This window comes from Haemaphysalis longicornis, unplaced genomic scaffold (assembly GCF_048455015.1).
Source record: "Haemaphysalis longicornis isolate Haplotype H1 unplaced genomic scaffold, Haemaphysalis longicornis Haplotype H1 scaffold_9, whole genome shotgun sequence".
Taxonomy (NCBI): Eukaryota; Metazoa; Arthropoda; class Arachnida; order Ixodida; family Ixodidae; genus Haemaphysalis; species Haemaphysalis longicornis.
Window position 1 is genome coordinate 5,296,443 of NW_027526460.1, and position 16,838 is coordinate 5,313,280.

Here is a 16,838-nt window from a genome sequence, read left to right on the forward strand (position 1 = left end):
ATGTGAACATAAAGCAGCTACACTGTGCTGAGCTTTTGAGTTGCGTTGTGGCTTTTCTGCATTTGCACCAGTGGATACTTCTAAAAGAAAAGGTGAACGTATGTGAACAGTAGCACACAGGTGTGTCAGAGGGGCGGTCAGCAGAGATCCTGCAGAAGGGAAACATTCGACCCAACTCTGAGGCGACAGTTGGCCCAAGGCCTGCTTATAATTTTAATTTTCCCAAACAGCAGCAGCAACGAACTGTAATTGACAAATGGTGGCATCAGCGGCACCTGCAACCTTGACATTCAGCTCTAATTGTGCGTGGCTGGGTGCTGCGAAGGTTCGGCACGTGATGGCCTTTGCGCTTTTCGGCGAGACGTGCTTCCTTCTGCTGTTGCAGCCTTCGGACAGCCTTCTCTGATCTATTGTGCTGGCCGGAGCGTGATTGATGAGCTCCGCAGCAACGAGGGCCAGGGCATCCAGTACAGGGCTTGTAGCTGTAGCTGACCAGGACCCTGAAATTTCCACAGTAACCTCATTTTTTCTGACGCAAGGGACAGAATGAGGGGAATGACTAGAAAAAAGAGACAAGCCGATGATTTAATATTTGTGCCATTTGGTGGAATTTTGTGGTGTATTCTTTGTTTAAAAAAAATCCTGCAAGCGTAACATTTAACTTTACGAAAACAGGTTAACAGTTAAACAAGTGAGTTTACAAGTGCTGTTACAGTTGAAGCGAATGGTGTGAAAAAATTTTGAAGTTGTGGGGAATCGGAATGTGAGGGTTAGTTCAATAAAAAGAAAAGGTGCCTTGAACTGTGGCTTTCTTTTGTGGAATAAATGCGATCTGCTCACAGCTGCTGTAGCATGTTCTATTCTCCGAAGAGAACAACAGTTTGACATGCGCAGATGTTCTGCTTGGAGGGAAACAATTGCAGATTTAGCCAGCTGCGCGTTTCAGCTGTGCGCTAAAAGCATCGTGCTGAGTTCCCACTTACGCAGATGCTATGATGCACGACCCCATTGAGTGCTCAAGCTTTTATGCGACGTAGGCAGTGGTCATTGTGCAGTGCACGTGCATGGAAATAACATTGCCGGGGCGAGTCTTAATAGCTGCCCTCAAGCTTTTATGCGACGTAGGCAGTGGTCATTGTGCAGTGCACGTGCATGGAAATAACATTGCCGGGGCGAGTCTTAATAGCTGCCCCCGTACTGTCTGGGTGCAGTTTCGTACGGACAAAACTGCGCTGCGATTGGATGCATTGTTGCCTCTCTCTTTGGAACAACTGTGCACAGGAAACCAAAGTGACGCTTTGTTGGTACGGGTGTTATTCTTTAAAGAAGCAGCTAATGCCCACAGTGCCGGCATATCCATTTCACAATTTAACACTGCCGCATTCACTGCTTTGTAAGGAGTGCTTGGGTGAGCTAGGATTCCTCTAGTTTAAATTAATACAAAGTTCATTTGAACAAGAGGCCTGTGTTCCTATTTTTTCGAGGAAGGATGTGATCTTTGTGTGGTGGGTATTGATCACAGCACTGAGCAGGATGAGGTTTTCCACAGTGTCCACGAACAAAGGGGCCTTTTCTGCTACTGGTTTTTCCGACGCCAGGAGTTTTTCCAAGTAGCTTCTCAGCCTACTGGTCAAATATTTCTTCGTTATATACGATAGTGTGCGCAGCTCTAACAGTTGCACTTTCGTTATATAAAAGAATAAGTGCCATTGAAATGAAGAGTGACCAACCACAGCCCATATTTAGTTCGCTATAGCCGATAATTCGCTATATCAGTGTTTGTTATAATGAGGTTCAACTGTTTTTGTTGCTAATATGAACGACATTTTACTTTTTGTGTGGCTTTCTTGTTTAGTATACTGAATGCGATGAAGTGTTAGGTTTTAAAGTCCCATTAGTAACTAAAGCAGTGCTAGAAAAGGCATGAAAAGCTTCAGGTGATGACGGAGTAAACATGGATCACTCAAAGGAGAGAGGAGGTATTGCTGAAACCATGGCTTGCTTACGTTTTCTTACTAGCGCTTTGCCACCTCCTGCTATCTAATCCTCATTGAGCTGAGCATGCATTTGCTTTTTTTTTTTTTTTTTTTTTTTTTTATTGCGGAAGTTTGCTAATCAGCATAACGGGAAACTAAATGTATAGATACACGCCGGATTCCCGAAGGAATCGGAGCAGGGGGCCATGATGTGGTCCTTGTATCCACGCCATGAAGTCTGGCGGACGTCCGGGGCGCGGGCCGCAGGTGGCGATGTGCACATCGCGTAGGCTTCGCAGAGCAGGGCAACTCCACACCAGGTGCTCTGCTGTAGCCTGGTCAACTGGAGCGGGGCAAAAGGGGCAGGTGGAGTTGAACGGGGCATGGTATTGAGGAGGCCAGGACCTCGTCACAGCTGGCGTGAGGGCGACTCCCAGGCGAAGACGTCTGAGCAGGACCTCATCTTGGCGAGACAACCCGCTAGGGAGATCTGTACCGCACGGGGGTATGAGAGCGCGCGCGGTGCGCCGTAGACGTTCTTTTGCACTGGCAAGGCGAACACCGTTTGACGAAGGTGCAAGAGGAGCTGGATATTGCACACGCACGGGGTGTGTTCCGGCATCTGCAGCCTGCATTGCGGGGTGGCTATTCCGTTGGCGCCATGACACGCGCACACGACACGGATAAGTGTCCATTATGTCCTGGATTTCTAGAAGAAGTTCGTTGGACGTGAGAGTTTTACGAAGCTCTCGAACAGCTGCCGACGAATCAGTGTAAATTGTACACTGTGGTGAAGCGTGGTTGATTAGCAACGATGTGTGTAGCAGAGCATCCCGCACTGCAAGGAGTTCTGCCTGCGTTGACGGCCACTTCTCCGTTGTTATGTAAGTGCAGGTCACTGGATCGGGAGCCACAGTCGGGCAGAGTAGAGCCGTATGAAGTAAGGTATCGGAAGCACTGGCGTCGACAAACATCAGCGTAGACGAGGGGCTACCAATCTCCATAGAAGGCGGAATCGGAGCACCAACTGTCCGGGGATGAATACGGGCAACAGGTCGTGTATCCGTTAATTGGTGGAATTTCCATGGGGGCCGTATATTGGTGTTTGATAGTGGTGGGGCTGGTGAACCGGTCATGTACGCTGCAAGAGCGGCGGAATCAGGGTCAAGTATAGTGCTGCACCGAGCATTCACCAGCCTAGACTGTTCTTTCTTGATTGACATTGTTCTCGGTCTGATTTGATGGTTCCTGAAGAAGAGTGCTGGGAGATAAATGCTTGCAGGACAAATGCCGTGGCTGGTTGATTTATTGAGGCTTGTCTTACTTTTTGCTTCTGGTTGATTGCGGAGCGCAAGTTCACTCTGATAGGCCTTGTTTACCAAAAGAACCCTGCATTGTTCCTGCAGCTACGTGGCAGAGGTGCTGGGTGCTGCATCCTAAGGCCTCGGAAAGCTGCCAAGCAAGCCCAAGTCGTGCCAGCCGCCGATGGCGAGATCTTGAGCGCGAGTTCAGACCACTTCCACACAAACTGGAAGAAGGAGACGCCACGATTGGCACCACGAACAGCGCAGCCACCACTTCCGGAACTCCCACGGTTCTTCAGCAACACCAAGGGCTGCCAACACTCCATGAGTCAACCTCGGATGACCCTGAAGAATGGCTGGGGCAACTAGAGTTTATTAGGACATTCAACCACCAGGATGACAAGGAAGCTTTCTCTACTTGAAGAACCCGCTTGCATTTGGTTATAGAACCATTAATGCCGGGACTCTATTCACCAGAAGAGTTCTTGAAGATATTTACTACAGTTGTGAGGAAGAAATGCGTTGAGCTCTTTTTATAGACTCGCGCAACATCCCAATGAAAGTGTCATCGTACACTGAAGTGATATGTAAACATTGCGGGATTACTTGCGCAAATTGTAGTCCGGAGTCCCCAGGCCAAGTTTCGACCACTCTGGGTGCGTTTACGCGATTATATTTAGTAGAAAAATTAATTCGAAAATGCTGTCCTCCTCTCTTTACGCTCGCCCATTTTCTGCGGCGTTTTCGTGTGATGTCGCGAGGAGCCGAGCTCGCAATTGGCTGCGCTACTGCACAGCTCCCCGGCCTTCAGACAGACTCAGTCGGTCCAGCGTTTCGTCCGCTGGCTGCCGACGGGTCGTCGCAATTCGTTCGCTCAGTTGAAACGAAGCCATGACACGTTTGTGAATGGAAGAATGTGCCTTTCTTTACTTGGTTAGTTTGTACACTGTATCTAGCTCCAAGTCAAGGTCGCTTCACACAAGCGCTGCACAAGCGCACATGCGACGCTTCGCTGACTGGTACGCCAGTAGGAAAATATAAGGCCTCTTGAAGGCGGGAGTAGAGTCAGCGAAGTCAATATAGGTAAGGAAATAAAATCAACTGATATTTTTACCGTACAGCGTAAAACTAGGGTGCGGGAAGCACTTTTTTGCGCTGGGCGAACAAGCACAGCGGCAAGCAGCACGACTACGCATCTGCGAACGCTTTTCCGTCTACGAAATGCAATTGCTAGACGTGAGCTATTGCGGAAACTTGGGGGACGCTTACTGCACGAGCGCAATACAACAAATAGTCACCTAAGCTGCTTGAAATGCCAAAACTAAATAAAAGTGTAAACTGGTTGTACAATATATACCTTATATTACCAAGGCCGGCGGAGCTTGCTCCGTGGCCGAGTCGTGTGAGGCGCTAGGTATGTTATGTAACTGTTTTGCAAGTCACGAGTTTGAATCCCTACGGGTACGTGTTTTTTTTTTTTTTTTTTCGTAAGTTAATTTTTTCGTTTTCCGCCGATGTTTTCTATACCTATATGTTCACCTTTTTTTGAGCTGCAACGTTCATGGCTCCACGAACTAGTTTACAAAACGCGCGCAGGCTGGCACTGGCACGCTAGCAAGTTCTCGTTGGCGTGAGCCTGTTGCCATAAGCACCGACTGCTTGCAGGCAGTGGGCACAGGCCAGAATGAACAGACCCTTGGCCTGGTGCGAACACGCTTTTTACGATACAGGCATGAGGGAGGCAAGCTCCAAATATGGGGGAAAAGCGCATGACATTTGGGCGTCTGCGGGTACGCGGAGGGCGTTCATGCACTGCGTAGGCCTCGGCTAGTGAATGCTACGATTCCAAGCCGTCCTGGGAGGCTTATCTTCATGCATTTTTACAGCTGACAACATGGCAGAAGCGCGGTACGATGATTACTGAGTTATTGAGAATGCCCATCCAACAACGCCACCGGTTCTGTTTTACAGAACTGAAACCGAAACCGAAACTTGCTTGGTTGCTCACCTTGGGCATCGTCCAATCACGGTGCCCGCTCCTCCCAACGTCACAGCTTTAGTTGGTGCGGCCGCCGCAAACCGCGCATGGTAGTTTTTCTTCTTTCGCGCTTTGTAAAATAATTACCGATTTGTCAACCGGATAAACGATGAAAAGTGTGCTAATTTGAGCCAGTCTACGCAGTGCAAGCAAAAACGGGAGCTTGACAAATTCACTTCAGTGTCCCTTTAAGGAGATGAAAAGATTGTTTTTCTGAGGTGACCTGGAGATGACGGAAGAAAATAAACGGCGGCTGCAAAGCACGCAACATTGCATATTTTGACGAAGGACAGACAGAAACACACACAAGCGCTGACTGTCAACTGATCACTTTATTACAAGTAGCAGAAAATGAATAGCACCTAGTGGAAAGAACAACAAGCGCATACAGAAGAGAGTAGAAGATTGCCTAACCTGTCAAACCATTATGACATCACTGAAGTTATTGCCACATCCGCCTTTCCATGGCCTCCAAGAATGCGATTTCCTTTTGTGCGATACCTTTCGAAGGCATGCTGATACAGTTATCACCAGCTCTTGCAATCCTTGCAGCTTCAACAAGTTCCCTCGTGGTTTGGTTTGTGCTCTTAAAGATTGCTGTTGTTTTTCCAAACTCAGCAATATGACCAGCACAGAGCATGCAGTCATGTAAGTGCGGTCCCATGTGGCCTTATGATAGCTGAGGGAAGTCGCATTTTTAGAGGCCAGGGAAAAGCGGACGTGGCAGTAACTTCAGTGATGCCATAATGGTTTGACAGGTTAGGCAATCTTCTCCTCTCTCCTCGCTTGTTGTTCTTTCCATTAGGTGCTATTCATTTTCTGCAACTTGTAATAAAGTGATCAGTTGACAGTCAGTGTTTGTGGCGTGCGTTTTTGCCTGTCCTTCGCCAAAATGTGCGCTGTTCCGTTTTGCATCTCTGCACCAACTAGCCCAACATTGTACCCTTTTGAAACTGCGGTTCTCAATGTGGGGGGTAAAGCAAGCGCTCTTCGCTTGCCTCATGTGTAATCCCCCCAAGACAGAAGCCGAGAAGTAGCTTGAAATTCGCACGAGGCAGTACAAATGCCCAGTAAATGTGCTCGTGATGGCGGAGATAATTGACGGGGCTATTTGCTCTGACGCACTACGCGAGATCATCCCTGCTGCAGTAAGGGGAATGCTGCAAAAACTTTTCCCAACGCCACCGCAACCTCAAGTTTTTTTCCCTGATCCAAGAAGAAATGCAACAAACATTGGAGGACTTCTGTGGCCTGTGCCGCTGCTTTTCATTGCCCCCGGCCCCTGTGGTCGTCAGGAGGCCCTGTCGTACTGCCGTCCACTGTCGCTGGGCCGACCACCTGCCGAGCAGTAGCCAATACCAAGGCAGACCACTGTGCTACCACTGCGGAGAAGCTGGCCGTCGCTGCCCCAACAAACAGCTCGGCCTGCAAGGTTCCCCCGTTGATGCACCAAGCCCCTTGCCTGGCCAATGAGCACCTGTGTCACACCAGCCGTGCCCCAGCACACTTCAGTGCTTCAGTCATTCCCGTTCTCTGCCGCCTTGTCCGTACGGATCGTCCAACCGCTGCAGTGCCACTGACCTCATGCATGGAAGATCTCCAGCCCACACAGGGGAAACTGGAAACAGCCTCTTCTGGAGGTGAAATTGTTTTCAGGCAAAAAAAAAAAAAAAAGCAAACCCTTCAACGGCGCAGCAAAAACCAAGCCCATGATGATGATGATGCTTAGTGACTTCCCCTTTGTAAAGGGATGGTGTTGCACAGCGTCCTTGGTTGTAATGCCACTGTAAAATCACCTGACCATTAAGAAAAAAAAAAAAAAAAACACTCTTTCTGAAATTTTTGTACTATAGCTAGTCTGACTTCTTTGTTTGTATGTCTTCCCAGCTTCTTTTTCTCTTTTCCCACCAACATCCTAACCTTCTTTTACTAACCCAGTGATGGAAGTGCTGCTCCAATTGCTCCAAACTGCTCCAAGATGAAACTTCTGCTCCATGCTGCTCCAAATGGTCGTTTTATTAAGGAATTTTTGCTCCAAACGTGCGCCGAAGGGGCATTTCGAAAGCGTGTGATAGCACTTCTCTCTGATGCAAAACCGAAACTGAAAGTAAACTTGTGTCTAGTGCCACCTTTATTCAAACATCCAAGTCAAACCCGCTTGTAAACTGAGTTTGCTGTGATGTGTCTGCGCATCTGTAGACATGGCCTTTATCTGTGATCGTCCATGGCTTTTTTTATGGCTTTACGGCCGCCCTGGGGCATTAGCATGTTTGTCACAAAGAACACATGAACGGTTCTTTGTGGCGTGTACTAGTGTTGTTAACATTGTAGAGTTAGTATTATTCGGCTTTATATTTTTCAAGAAGTTTTTCTGCAATCATATTCTATTACATGCTACATCGGTCCAACTCCAACATTGTTGTGGTGTACCTGAACTACAGGTACAGACAAACCCGGAAGTTAAAATGTTCAATTTTTTTAAAACGGGACGTAAGGATGACTGTGGTTTTGTGCCTTTTGCTCTAATTGTGTTTAGCCTGTTTTAGTTTTTGGCTGCAAGTGGAAAGGTATGTTTTAAAACTAGGACAGTTGAGTGATGAACCTAGAGTATTTTTATATGAAATTTGAAGGCAACAAAGATCTTGTTCTGGTTTTTGAAATGATGTGCCTACTGCATTTGTTTGTTGGTTTTTACGTGCAGTATGCTGCGTAATAAATATTCGAAACTTTAACGGTTTTCTTGTGAATTATATCCACCCTTATAACTGCATTGAAGAGCGTATTTTGGCATCTGCTCCAAACTGGAACTTTGCCTGCTCCAACAGCTGCTCCAAGAAGTAAAATGCCGCTTCCATCAATGCTAACCGTTGCTGCTGTCCAATTAACCTTAAAGCCCAGTGCTTCCGAAAGGTGGATGTCTCCCTCACTGAGGACTGGACGGACTGGACCTTTGCACTCTGTTAGAACATTTCACATGGTTTCTGGCTACCTGCCGCAACCGGTGCACAGTTGGGCCTGTACCAGCTCACGGACAAGCATTTTTGCCCGCAAGCAGCCTGCCCGGAGTTCAAAAACAATGCACTCCCTTTGGTAAGAACTTTTCCCTCGTGATCTCCCGCTTTCTGATTCTGTAGCACCACAGTGAGACTCCCCCATGTAGCCCTTGCGTGGCACCTGAAAACAAGAGCCCCACGCCGTGACGCATACCTGACATGACCACGCCTCCTGCAAACAAGTAGGTTCTCAGCTAGTAAATTTCCGACAAGAAATCGGGTTGAACCCAATTTTTAAAAGGTGCTGTTTGGGAGGAATTGTTAGCTGATTCCTGGTTGTATACAAAAACGGAAGGCTGTATACTAGCTATCTGTAATGCTGCAGGCTTGTTTGGTACTGAAGCAAGCGTGACAGGATTTAAACTAAGAACAGTATACGCAGCTTGCAGATTTCAGTGCACGTTAAGGATCCCCAGGAGGTCAAAGTTAATCCGGAGCCCTGCACTATGGCGCGCCTCATTGCCTGCGTTGCATCGGCACGTTAAACCCTACATTCATTCAAGCATGAAGACTAACTACATGTGCACTCCCCCTCCTTCCACCCCCAATCTGTGCACGCTTAAACCGGCCACCAGTGATTACCGTGAACTTAGGCACGAAGTACACGAGCGAACATGTCATTCGGAGAGCCCTTAAATCTGAAGAACATTCATGTGCTCAGTCTGGCGTTCCAAGCGGGCAAGTTGCTCTGCATTCGGGCGGAATTCACAACTGCTGCACGACGTGGAATTTCTGGCAGCAACGGTGGCGGCTAAATGTTCAAAGGCAGCGCTATGTCCTTTGACGCCCATTCGCGCTTGTGTTGATTATCTGCAATCATGTGGTAACAGCGTTGCCGCCGTTATCAGCCGTATGCGCCACTTATGAAAGAGGCATCGGTGGTGGTGAGGGTATAACAGTTGTAAAAAGGGGTCGGTGGTAGCAAAGAGGAGCATAGAAGCGCCACTGAGCAAATCGGCTTCACCGGAATGAAAACTGGAGGGTGAGAAATATACTGCTTCACAGTAAAAAGAACAGAACTCCCGCTGGTGCAGTTTCAGGCAGGGGGCGCGCGAGAACTGCGAAGGCGGGAAATTTGATTTGCATTGGGTGGTAGCAGTCGCAGAGTTTCTTAGTAAGTATACTAGAGAGGAAACTGTGCCTGACAATCCATGTCGTCACAGGGGTTTATGGGAAGACCCCCACTTTTGGCTTGGGTTTTGCGTGACAATTGGATTCATAAGCTGTTTTGGGGCTTTGCTTTCTTCACTATGCGTTCACATGTCTACTAGCTACGAGGAAGCCGAAATCCTCCCTGTTCTGTGGTAGCCGTGTTTGGTGAAACAGCAGGCAGTGCATGATTGTACCTGACGTTGGTCATGCCGCAGTCAAAGGACGTGTGACTGAGCGGGTAATATGACGCCGCAAAATTCGCAGCTGACGAAAAGAAAAAACAAAACAAACCAGGCAAGATACGACAAATACAGGCGCGTGTATCCGCCATAGGCCATCGGACACGGAGTTCTGATGATTTCAGACGTCCCGCGAAAGCTAAAAATGGCGCCTGGCGGACAAGTAACGCCATCTGCCGTATTTATTGACAACTCATTTTTCGATTTAATTATATTTTGTTGATATTTCGCGTGCAGAGACTGCGCCAAGGGTGAAATTTGAACCTGCGATAGTGGCGAGTTGTGTGAAAACTGCGTCCGCTGTATTTGGGCTGTATTTATAAACAAAACGGGCTTCCTATCTGACGACTGCGGCTTTACACATTGATGTGTAGGGTCTGGACAACATACGGTGGGGATATTTTGCCAAATGCGCCGCGTCGTATCGCGTTATCACCTTCATGATAACCTGGCACTCGAGTCAGATTACCGCTACGGAGCGATGCGCGACACTTCTCAAGAGTGCTGGATTTTTTTTTTCTGGTTTTTTACCACTAAAGTGAAAAGGATTTTGTGTCAGAACACAAAACAGTGTGCTTGGATGCATGACCGACTTACACTCGAGTGGCTTTGAGGAGGGGCACAGCCGTCAGTTCTGCTAGGTTGACGGGCCCACAAAAATATAAAACTTGGTGTACAGCGTTGATATATATATTAAATCATAGCCAAGAAATGTACAAACAATTTGTATATCTTATAATTCCTAAAAAATTTTTAGGCTCATTACAATCGCCTATATACGTTGCGTGCATACTTTTTGTGCATTTTTTTCTGATTATTTGACTAATAAACTGTAAGTAATTGTACCTTTCACAAAACTGCTGTTATGTGTTTGTAAGAGCAATCTATATAAGCTACAATTCCATGCATAGCAATGCTAAATGTGTCCACTAGCTCAAGAGAAAGAAATAGTTTTGTGGAAGCACTCAAAATCAGCCGTTTTTCCGCCGTAACGAAAGAGTTAACGACAGATTTTCTTTTTTCTTTGTTAAACTGTAGCTGTTGGTCGGCGCACCGGTTCACCACGAAAGCGACGTTTTCATAGGCACGCTCACAAAACTTTCCCAACGCTTCAAACAACTGATTATTTGAAATAATGGTAAAATTAATAAAATAAGAGTCTCGAATGAGTTTCCCCCCAAATATTAACATTGTTTGTAACTACCACCTTGGCCTGCAGAACAGCAGGCACAACCGTTCTACAAAAATACACTTTACTTCCTTTTTCATTAGTTTTAAAACAGCCTATCTTATTTTCCACGTACATAATTGCACGCTATTCTTCGCGTTTTCGTGGCACTTTGTTTAAATTGGCAGTCACTACAAGATTTCAATCCAAGCCAATGATGAAACTTAAGCGAGCACATGATGTAATGGCGGCTTATGACGACACAGACGGCCTTGATGCGAGTCGCATAGACGCTAGCACCAGATTCCTCTCTAGTGTATATTGTAAGAAACTCTATGGCAGCAGTGAGTGGATAACAGTGCTACAGCCCATTATGCCGAATCACAGCTCTGCACTTACTACAGCTTTCACATTGAGTGAAACGGCTTTAATTTTTTCTTGTGTGTTGAAGTTAGAGGAGAGCAAGCGGTGTGCGCTGCGTCAGATGGCCGATTTCATTCTTTCGTTTTCTTTTGCTACCCTAAAACGATGCCCCAGCTGGTCCGGTTGATCAGCAGACCTGCCAAAAAACCACACTATAAATGGTACTGCGCTTCGGCCAACCAAATTTTAAGCGGTATGCTTATGCATTGAGTTCTGTGGTAGGCAAACCGGTAGTCACAAAAACCCGCATTATAACCGGTTCCCCACTATAAGCGGTTACGTTATAAATGGTTTACACTGTAGTTGGTCACACAGGACATACTCTTTAGGGGTACTTGTGACATGTGGCGTACTCGTGCGTTCTGAAGCAAGGAGGCGAGCACCGTTACCTGAAGGTAGTCTCCATTGAGGCTGCTACTGCCGCACTGGTTGTACCACCAGGCTCCTCGGTGGTCCCTGGCACAGCTGCCGTCAGCCCACTGGTCGTTGTCAACGTCCCACGTGGAGAACGGCATGGCGGCATGTGGGCTCAGGCCGTCCCCTTCAAGCCACATGATTCGTGTGTAAACTGCTATGGAAGGAACACTTGCACAAAAAATCTATAATATGTCTGAAAGCCCTTAGGGCTTGTTGAAGCTATACCTAACTTTTAAAATGTGAATGCACTAAACAGACTCGTGCAAAAGTCAATGCTGCTGTAAACAGAACTCGTGTAATATAATATTTTAGGTGCTCTTCAAGATCTCAAGCTTTCCTCATGAAGCCATTCAGGAAACCCTCAGAGACGATTCAATTATGAGGTTTAATGCACCGACGTAGGCGATGAGGCAAGCCGTAGTGGAGGGCTCCAAATTAATTTTGGCCACCTGGGGACCTTTAATGTGCACCGAAATCTCATACACACGGGCATTTTTGCTTTTCGCCTCCATCAGAAAAGCGGCCGCCGCAGCCAGGAATTGAACCCGCATCCTCGAGAATCCTCAGAGACGGCCACTTGGAAGGACAAAACTGTCTAGCGCCTTGGGGATGCAGGAGGGGGTTGCTGTAACATTTCATTCTAGGATCAGCTGTGTAGCAATATGATTTTGTAACTTGGGGCATCACATGGCAGCTTTTTTATCAAGAATACTAAATGTGCCAATAGGATTTAGAGGCACGTGAAAATTTACGCCTTCGCCAACACAGTAAGGAAATGCTTGCTGCTTTGGAAACAATGTGTAGGATGAATCGAAAGCTGTTTAACTTAATGAAAGTGGTGGCCGACTTTTAAGATGTTAACCGAGTACTCTGCTACTGCTGCCTATGGCTTTCAGGGTGTTCCCTAGTTAGCTTAATTTGCTGTGAAACGAAAGATTGAGTGCACGGTACTGCAGTGCAATTGTGTCCTTACCCGCCCCTCCACCTTCATATCTGCCGAGCAGCTTGAGGGCGTACTTTTCTTGCTCACTGCCGATTGCGAAGTGAGAGTACACTGCATGTGCCTTCTGCCCGTCAAAGTCCTCTAGGTCCACCCTCAGCTGACAGAGCCTCTGCGCTGTCAGCCGCTGAATATGGCTGTTTCCTGCAACACAAAGGACAAACATGAGTGGTGTCTTTTGTTAGCCATCCGGTGGGCTCACCAAGCCAGAATTCTCCAGCAATGTTGCCAAAGCCTTGCTTGTAGTCTGCCCAGCCTTTCTGGAAGTCTGCGCTCCCATCAGTCCTGCGTTGGACGACCTGTGGGGAATGTTGTTGCCATGGTCTCCACTACTGCTTTACTCTTTGGTTTGTTGTTAAAAATTATGTACGTGGTTTTAAAAGTACCAAATCTTCAATTTTTGGTCGTTGTTGATGATGGCCATCTAGTAATGTTGCAGGAAAAGTAGCAGTAGCAGGTAAGTGAGACGGTTGAAAGCATTCCCACACTCAGCTACTCTGGGAAAGGTATTTGTCTGTGAAACGGGAAAAGCGCTGGCTTGCTTCTGAGTACATCGGCAATATACATGTTCTTTTATTCTGCATCTAGTGTGTTAACCTTCCTATTGGAATAAAAAGAATGTGAAGATTTTTTGGAGCAGTTCTTTGTAGCCAGGTCCTGTCCCCGCTTGCTGCAGGCAAACTTGCTGTGTTGAAGTGCGGCAGCTATGCACCTATTAATGTGCACATATTGAAGTTAACGTATTGGCACAGACACGTCCTGTCGTGTGTTTCTTGTTTTGACAAATGTTTGACAAATGTACTTGCCATCAACCAGTGCACGCTAACCGCATGCCCAGCTTGGGAGTACGTATATAGCTAGGGCACTGTCCACCAGTGTACTCACGGTCCAGCCTCCACCATCACTGTCCATGTCACAGTACACCAGGATGGGCTCTGGAGAGCCGAGTGGCTGGATGCGGTGGACTCCCGAGACGTTGTGGCCACCTTCCAGGATGTCCCAGCAGTCGAGGGGCAGGGCCACTGTCGTTTGGGCCGCGTTTGTGCACGACACCTGGAGGGGGCTGGGCGGCTGCTGCTGTGAGCTGCTCACTGCTTCCAGAACTTGCTGGTGCGTTGCTGCCGCTTCGGTGTGGTTTCGGACAAGCCTGGTGGTTTGGGTGAGGGAAAGAACAGCTCAGTTGTGCTGTGGTGTCCTCCGGAAGCAGACACATGGCGGAAAAATAAGAAGGGTAGGTTGTCTGTGACATTAGATGAGCTGTCGCATTTTGGAAGCTTCAAGATATGAGTGCAATTAAGCTCATTGCCTCTTGCACTGAGGGTTATCTGCGTATAATGTATGCAGGATATTTTTAACTCTGTTGTCACCAGTTATGCTTTGCACGTGGTGCGCACGGATGCCTTGTTGTTGTTTACTTCACAACATTGTGAAGTGAATGCTAAAAATTATTGCGTTTTATAGGGCCTGTGCCTGAGCCTGAACTGTTGTGATTAATGGCTAACGTGGCTCGTAATGTTCATGCAAAAAACAAACAAACAAACAAAAGCATCCTCACTTGGTGCTTGTCTGAAGCTTAATAAAATGCCGAATGAAATTATTTGAATCACTTGGTTAGAATAAATCAACTAGCGATATCACTTGGCGCTGAAATTCACAACGACCCAGTGCAGTGGTCCTTCAATTTTTCTTTCCTGGCCTTCAACACGAGAAGCTGCCAGGGTTGAATTTGGCGACAGTGTGCTGACTAGCACTGGCTGCACTGTGGACTAAAGCTGACTGCGGAAGAAGATAAGGGCTTGAGGCACAGATTGGGCAAACTGAAGGCGTGTCGAGGAACTTGCCTGAGCAGTGCCAGCAGTGTGGTAATGTTGTGTTGCAATAGTGTGAGGGTCGCTTGCAGGCCAACGAGGCTGCGATGCCTGCCTTGTTCGCTGGGGCATCTCTGTTGGCTCCGGTGGTGGTGGGAGGCCATCTGTGCCCGTTGTAGCTGCTCCACATCTTCACGGAGTAGTTCGTGCAGACCCAGGCCCTGGTTTCAAAGTGGTGACAAAGTTGTGTGCGTTTCAGCTGTATCTTGCCACGGCAAAGCCGACAACTACATAGCAGTCAAGCACTGCAGTTTGTAAAGAATCAGCCTGAAAGAGCTGTATCACCTGCGTGGGCACACCCCTTTGCCATAGGCAGGCTTCATTAATTGTGTAGAACGCAAATGCAAGGCCCACTGTTCTTGGAAAAGCATGATCTGGGGCGAGTCGGTGCAGAAATGGGGGAAATGAGCACAACACAATTCCTTTATCCTTTTTCAGTCGTCTTGTTATCAAGGGAGAAACAATGTCATTGTTGTGGCAGCCTTTAACCATACTGCCTACCTGACAGCATAAAAAAAATTGACTGTGCTGTGTGATCCTCAGGTGGATCTGCCTTATTGGCAATTGAGGTTCAACAGTAAGAGTTCAAATTTCCCACTTCCACTCTTAGGTGTTTGCCACATAGCAGCCACATAGCATTCATTTGATGCACTTGTACTGGTGCTCCTGCCGTATGCCAAGAGTGAAGTAATTTTGTGACACTGAAAAAGTTGGGGCTTCACAGCTGCTTCATTTCTTCCTTTTCTCAAAAGTACAACAGCCATTCAGCAATACAGCAGCTGGAAAGCTCTTGCACAATATGAAGAAATAGCGTCGCTTGCCTTGGCCACGTCCCCTTTGAGGCTTTCCAACTGCAAGGCCACTCGCGCCTCCAAGGCATCGAGCCGCTGTTGCAGACGCTGGTCTAGAGCTCGCCACTGCTCTTGGTACCGCCATGCCTGGTCTCGCACGAGTTGGGGCAGCTGCAGCAGGCCTCGTTCCAGAAACGTCTCCAACAAGGGCCAGCCTCTGTCTGCAAAAGGACAGCTCGGTAGCTTAGCTCTGGCTTTGCCCAGCCAGGCACTTGTCTCATTTGTCTAAAGCGTACTGTTACAGGTTTAAACTGTTGCCTGCTGGTGCCTTTGAAACATCAGGTGCTTGAAGTTTGGTCTTGCTCTGAGTAAGCGTTAAGATATGGGCCCAAAGCAAGTCCTCCACTGTGCACCTATTGCATGTTTGTTTCAATCCACACTGCAAGAAATCTTTCACAGGGAACATGGTAATGCTTGCATTTGTTCACACTGGTGGACTAGCATTAGTTTCTCGAGCCACTGACACCAGTCGGAAGGAATAACTCGTTCCTTGAAAAAACTGGCCTTCGAACTTTGGCAAACAAAGCAGCCTTACCTGAACTGTGGGAACTTGCATTGTAGGACCCAGACGTCAGTTCTGTTAACATCGAAACGTTTGAAGGAGCAACTGTTGCAACTCGCCAAAGGCACGTTAGAAAGCAGCAGAGTGAGCGGACGCCTCCTTGGAATGCCATCGTTTTCTGATGCCAGCTCAAGAGAGCAGTGGCTTGTGTCGTCTCCGTTCTGTCCCGCCTGTTTTTACTTCCAAACCCACCATCGCCGCCATCGAGACATCTGGCTTTCGTCTGATTTTGTCGCCTCGGTTTGTTTTTTTAACCCCACATTTCCAGACTTGTTTTGGGTGGTCCATTCCAGAGTGCGTGTGTAGTTCAGAGTGCGCATGTAGTTATATCACTGCATCTGCACCGAGGGACAGTGATGTGTAAAATGTTTACTTATGCCTGCGTTGTGTAGTTAAACTTGTGCAAGTGTTCATTTCAGCATATTGCGGCAGCCTAGAGCCACAGTTCATTTGTAAACTCTGTAAAAGGAGAGAACACAACCGCAACAATGTAATACACGTTTACAGTATGGTTTGGTGCTATTCCAGGCTTCAAAATTCCAATCTTCACCCAGTTAATGGTTGATACTGACGGCTTAATTGTCCATGTGCAGTTAGTGTGGGGGAAACGCAGTGGCAGTCTGCTGAATTGTGCCTTGTTGTGGACACGCTAGTCTGTTGTAGGTCACCAATTTGGTCGAGGGGAACGGCAGTTATGAATGCACTTTTATAGCGAGGAAAATCATGTAAAGCAGTCAGAAAGACTGACTGTCCTATGCACACTTAAGTAGACAATGTAATGAGTGTT

General features: G+C 47.4%; 1 protein-coding gene and 1 long non-coding RNA gene across 2 annotated transcripts; one reads left to right on the forward strand and one right to left on the reverse strand.

Moving 5' to 3' along the window:
• Nucleotides 1-377: 377 nt before the first annotated feature.
• On the reverse strand, nucleotides 378-16,813 carry LOC144152989 (ficolin-2-like). The gene is made up of 7 exons (XM_077684604.1): nucleotides 15,460-16,813; nucleotides 14,612-14,799; nucleotides 13,656-13,917; nucleotides 12,973-13,069; nucleotides 12,744-12,914; nucleotides 11,743-11,894; nucleotides 378-500 (listed from the first exon to the last, which is right to left on the reverse strand). The coding sequence occupies exons 2-7, from the start codon at nucleotides 14,740-14,742 to the stop codon at nucleotides 408-410; spliced, it is 906 nt and encodes a 301-aa protein (XP_077540730.1). The 5' UTR covers nucleotides 14,743-14,799; nucleotides 15,460-16,813; the 3' UTR covers nucleotides 378-407.
• LOC144152992 (uncharacterized) lies at nucleotides 1,274-4,726 on the forward strand. The gene is made up of 2 exons (XR_013319264.1): nucleotides 1,274-1,408; nucleotides 3,383-4,726. It is a non-coding gene; the product is annotated as an uncharacterized LOC144152992 (long non-coding RNA).
• Nucleotides 16,814-16,838: the final 25 nt, after the last annotated feature.

Excerpts from the sequence above, each read along its gene's own strand:
- LOC144152989 (XM_077684604.1), bottom strand. The coding sequence starts at position 14,742 with ATGGCCTCCCACCACCACCGGAGCCAACAGAGATGCCCCAGCGAACAA. Across the intron at positions 13,918-14,611 it reads ACACTGCTGGCACTGCTCAG|GCTTGTCCGAAACCACACCG; the intron begins GCAAGTTCCTCG and ends CCAAACCACCAG. Across the intron at positions 13,070-13,655 it reads GTGATGGTGGAGGCTGGACC|GTCGTCCAACGCAGGACTGA; the intron begins GTGAGTACACTG and ends CATTCCCCACAG.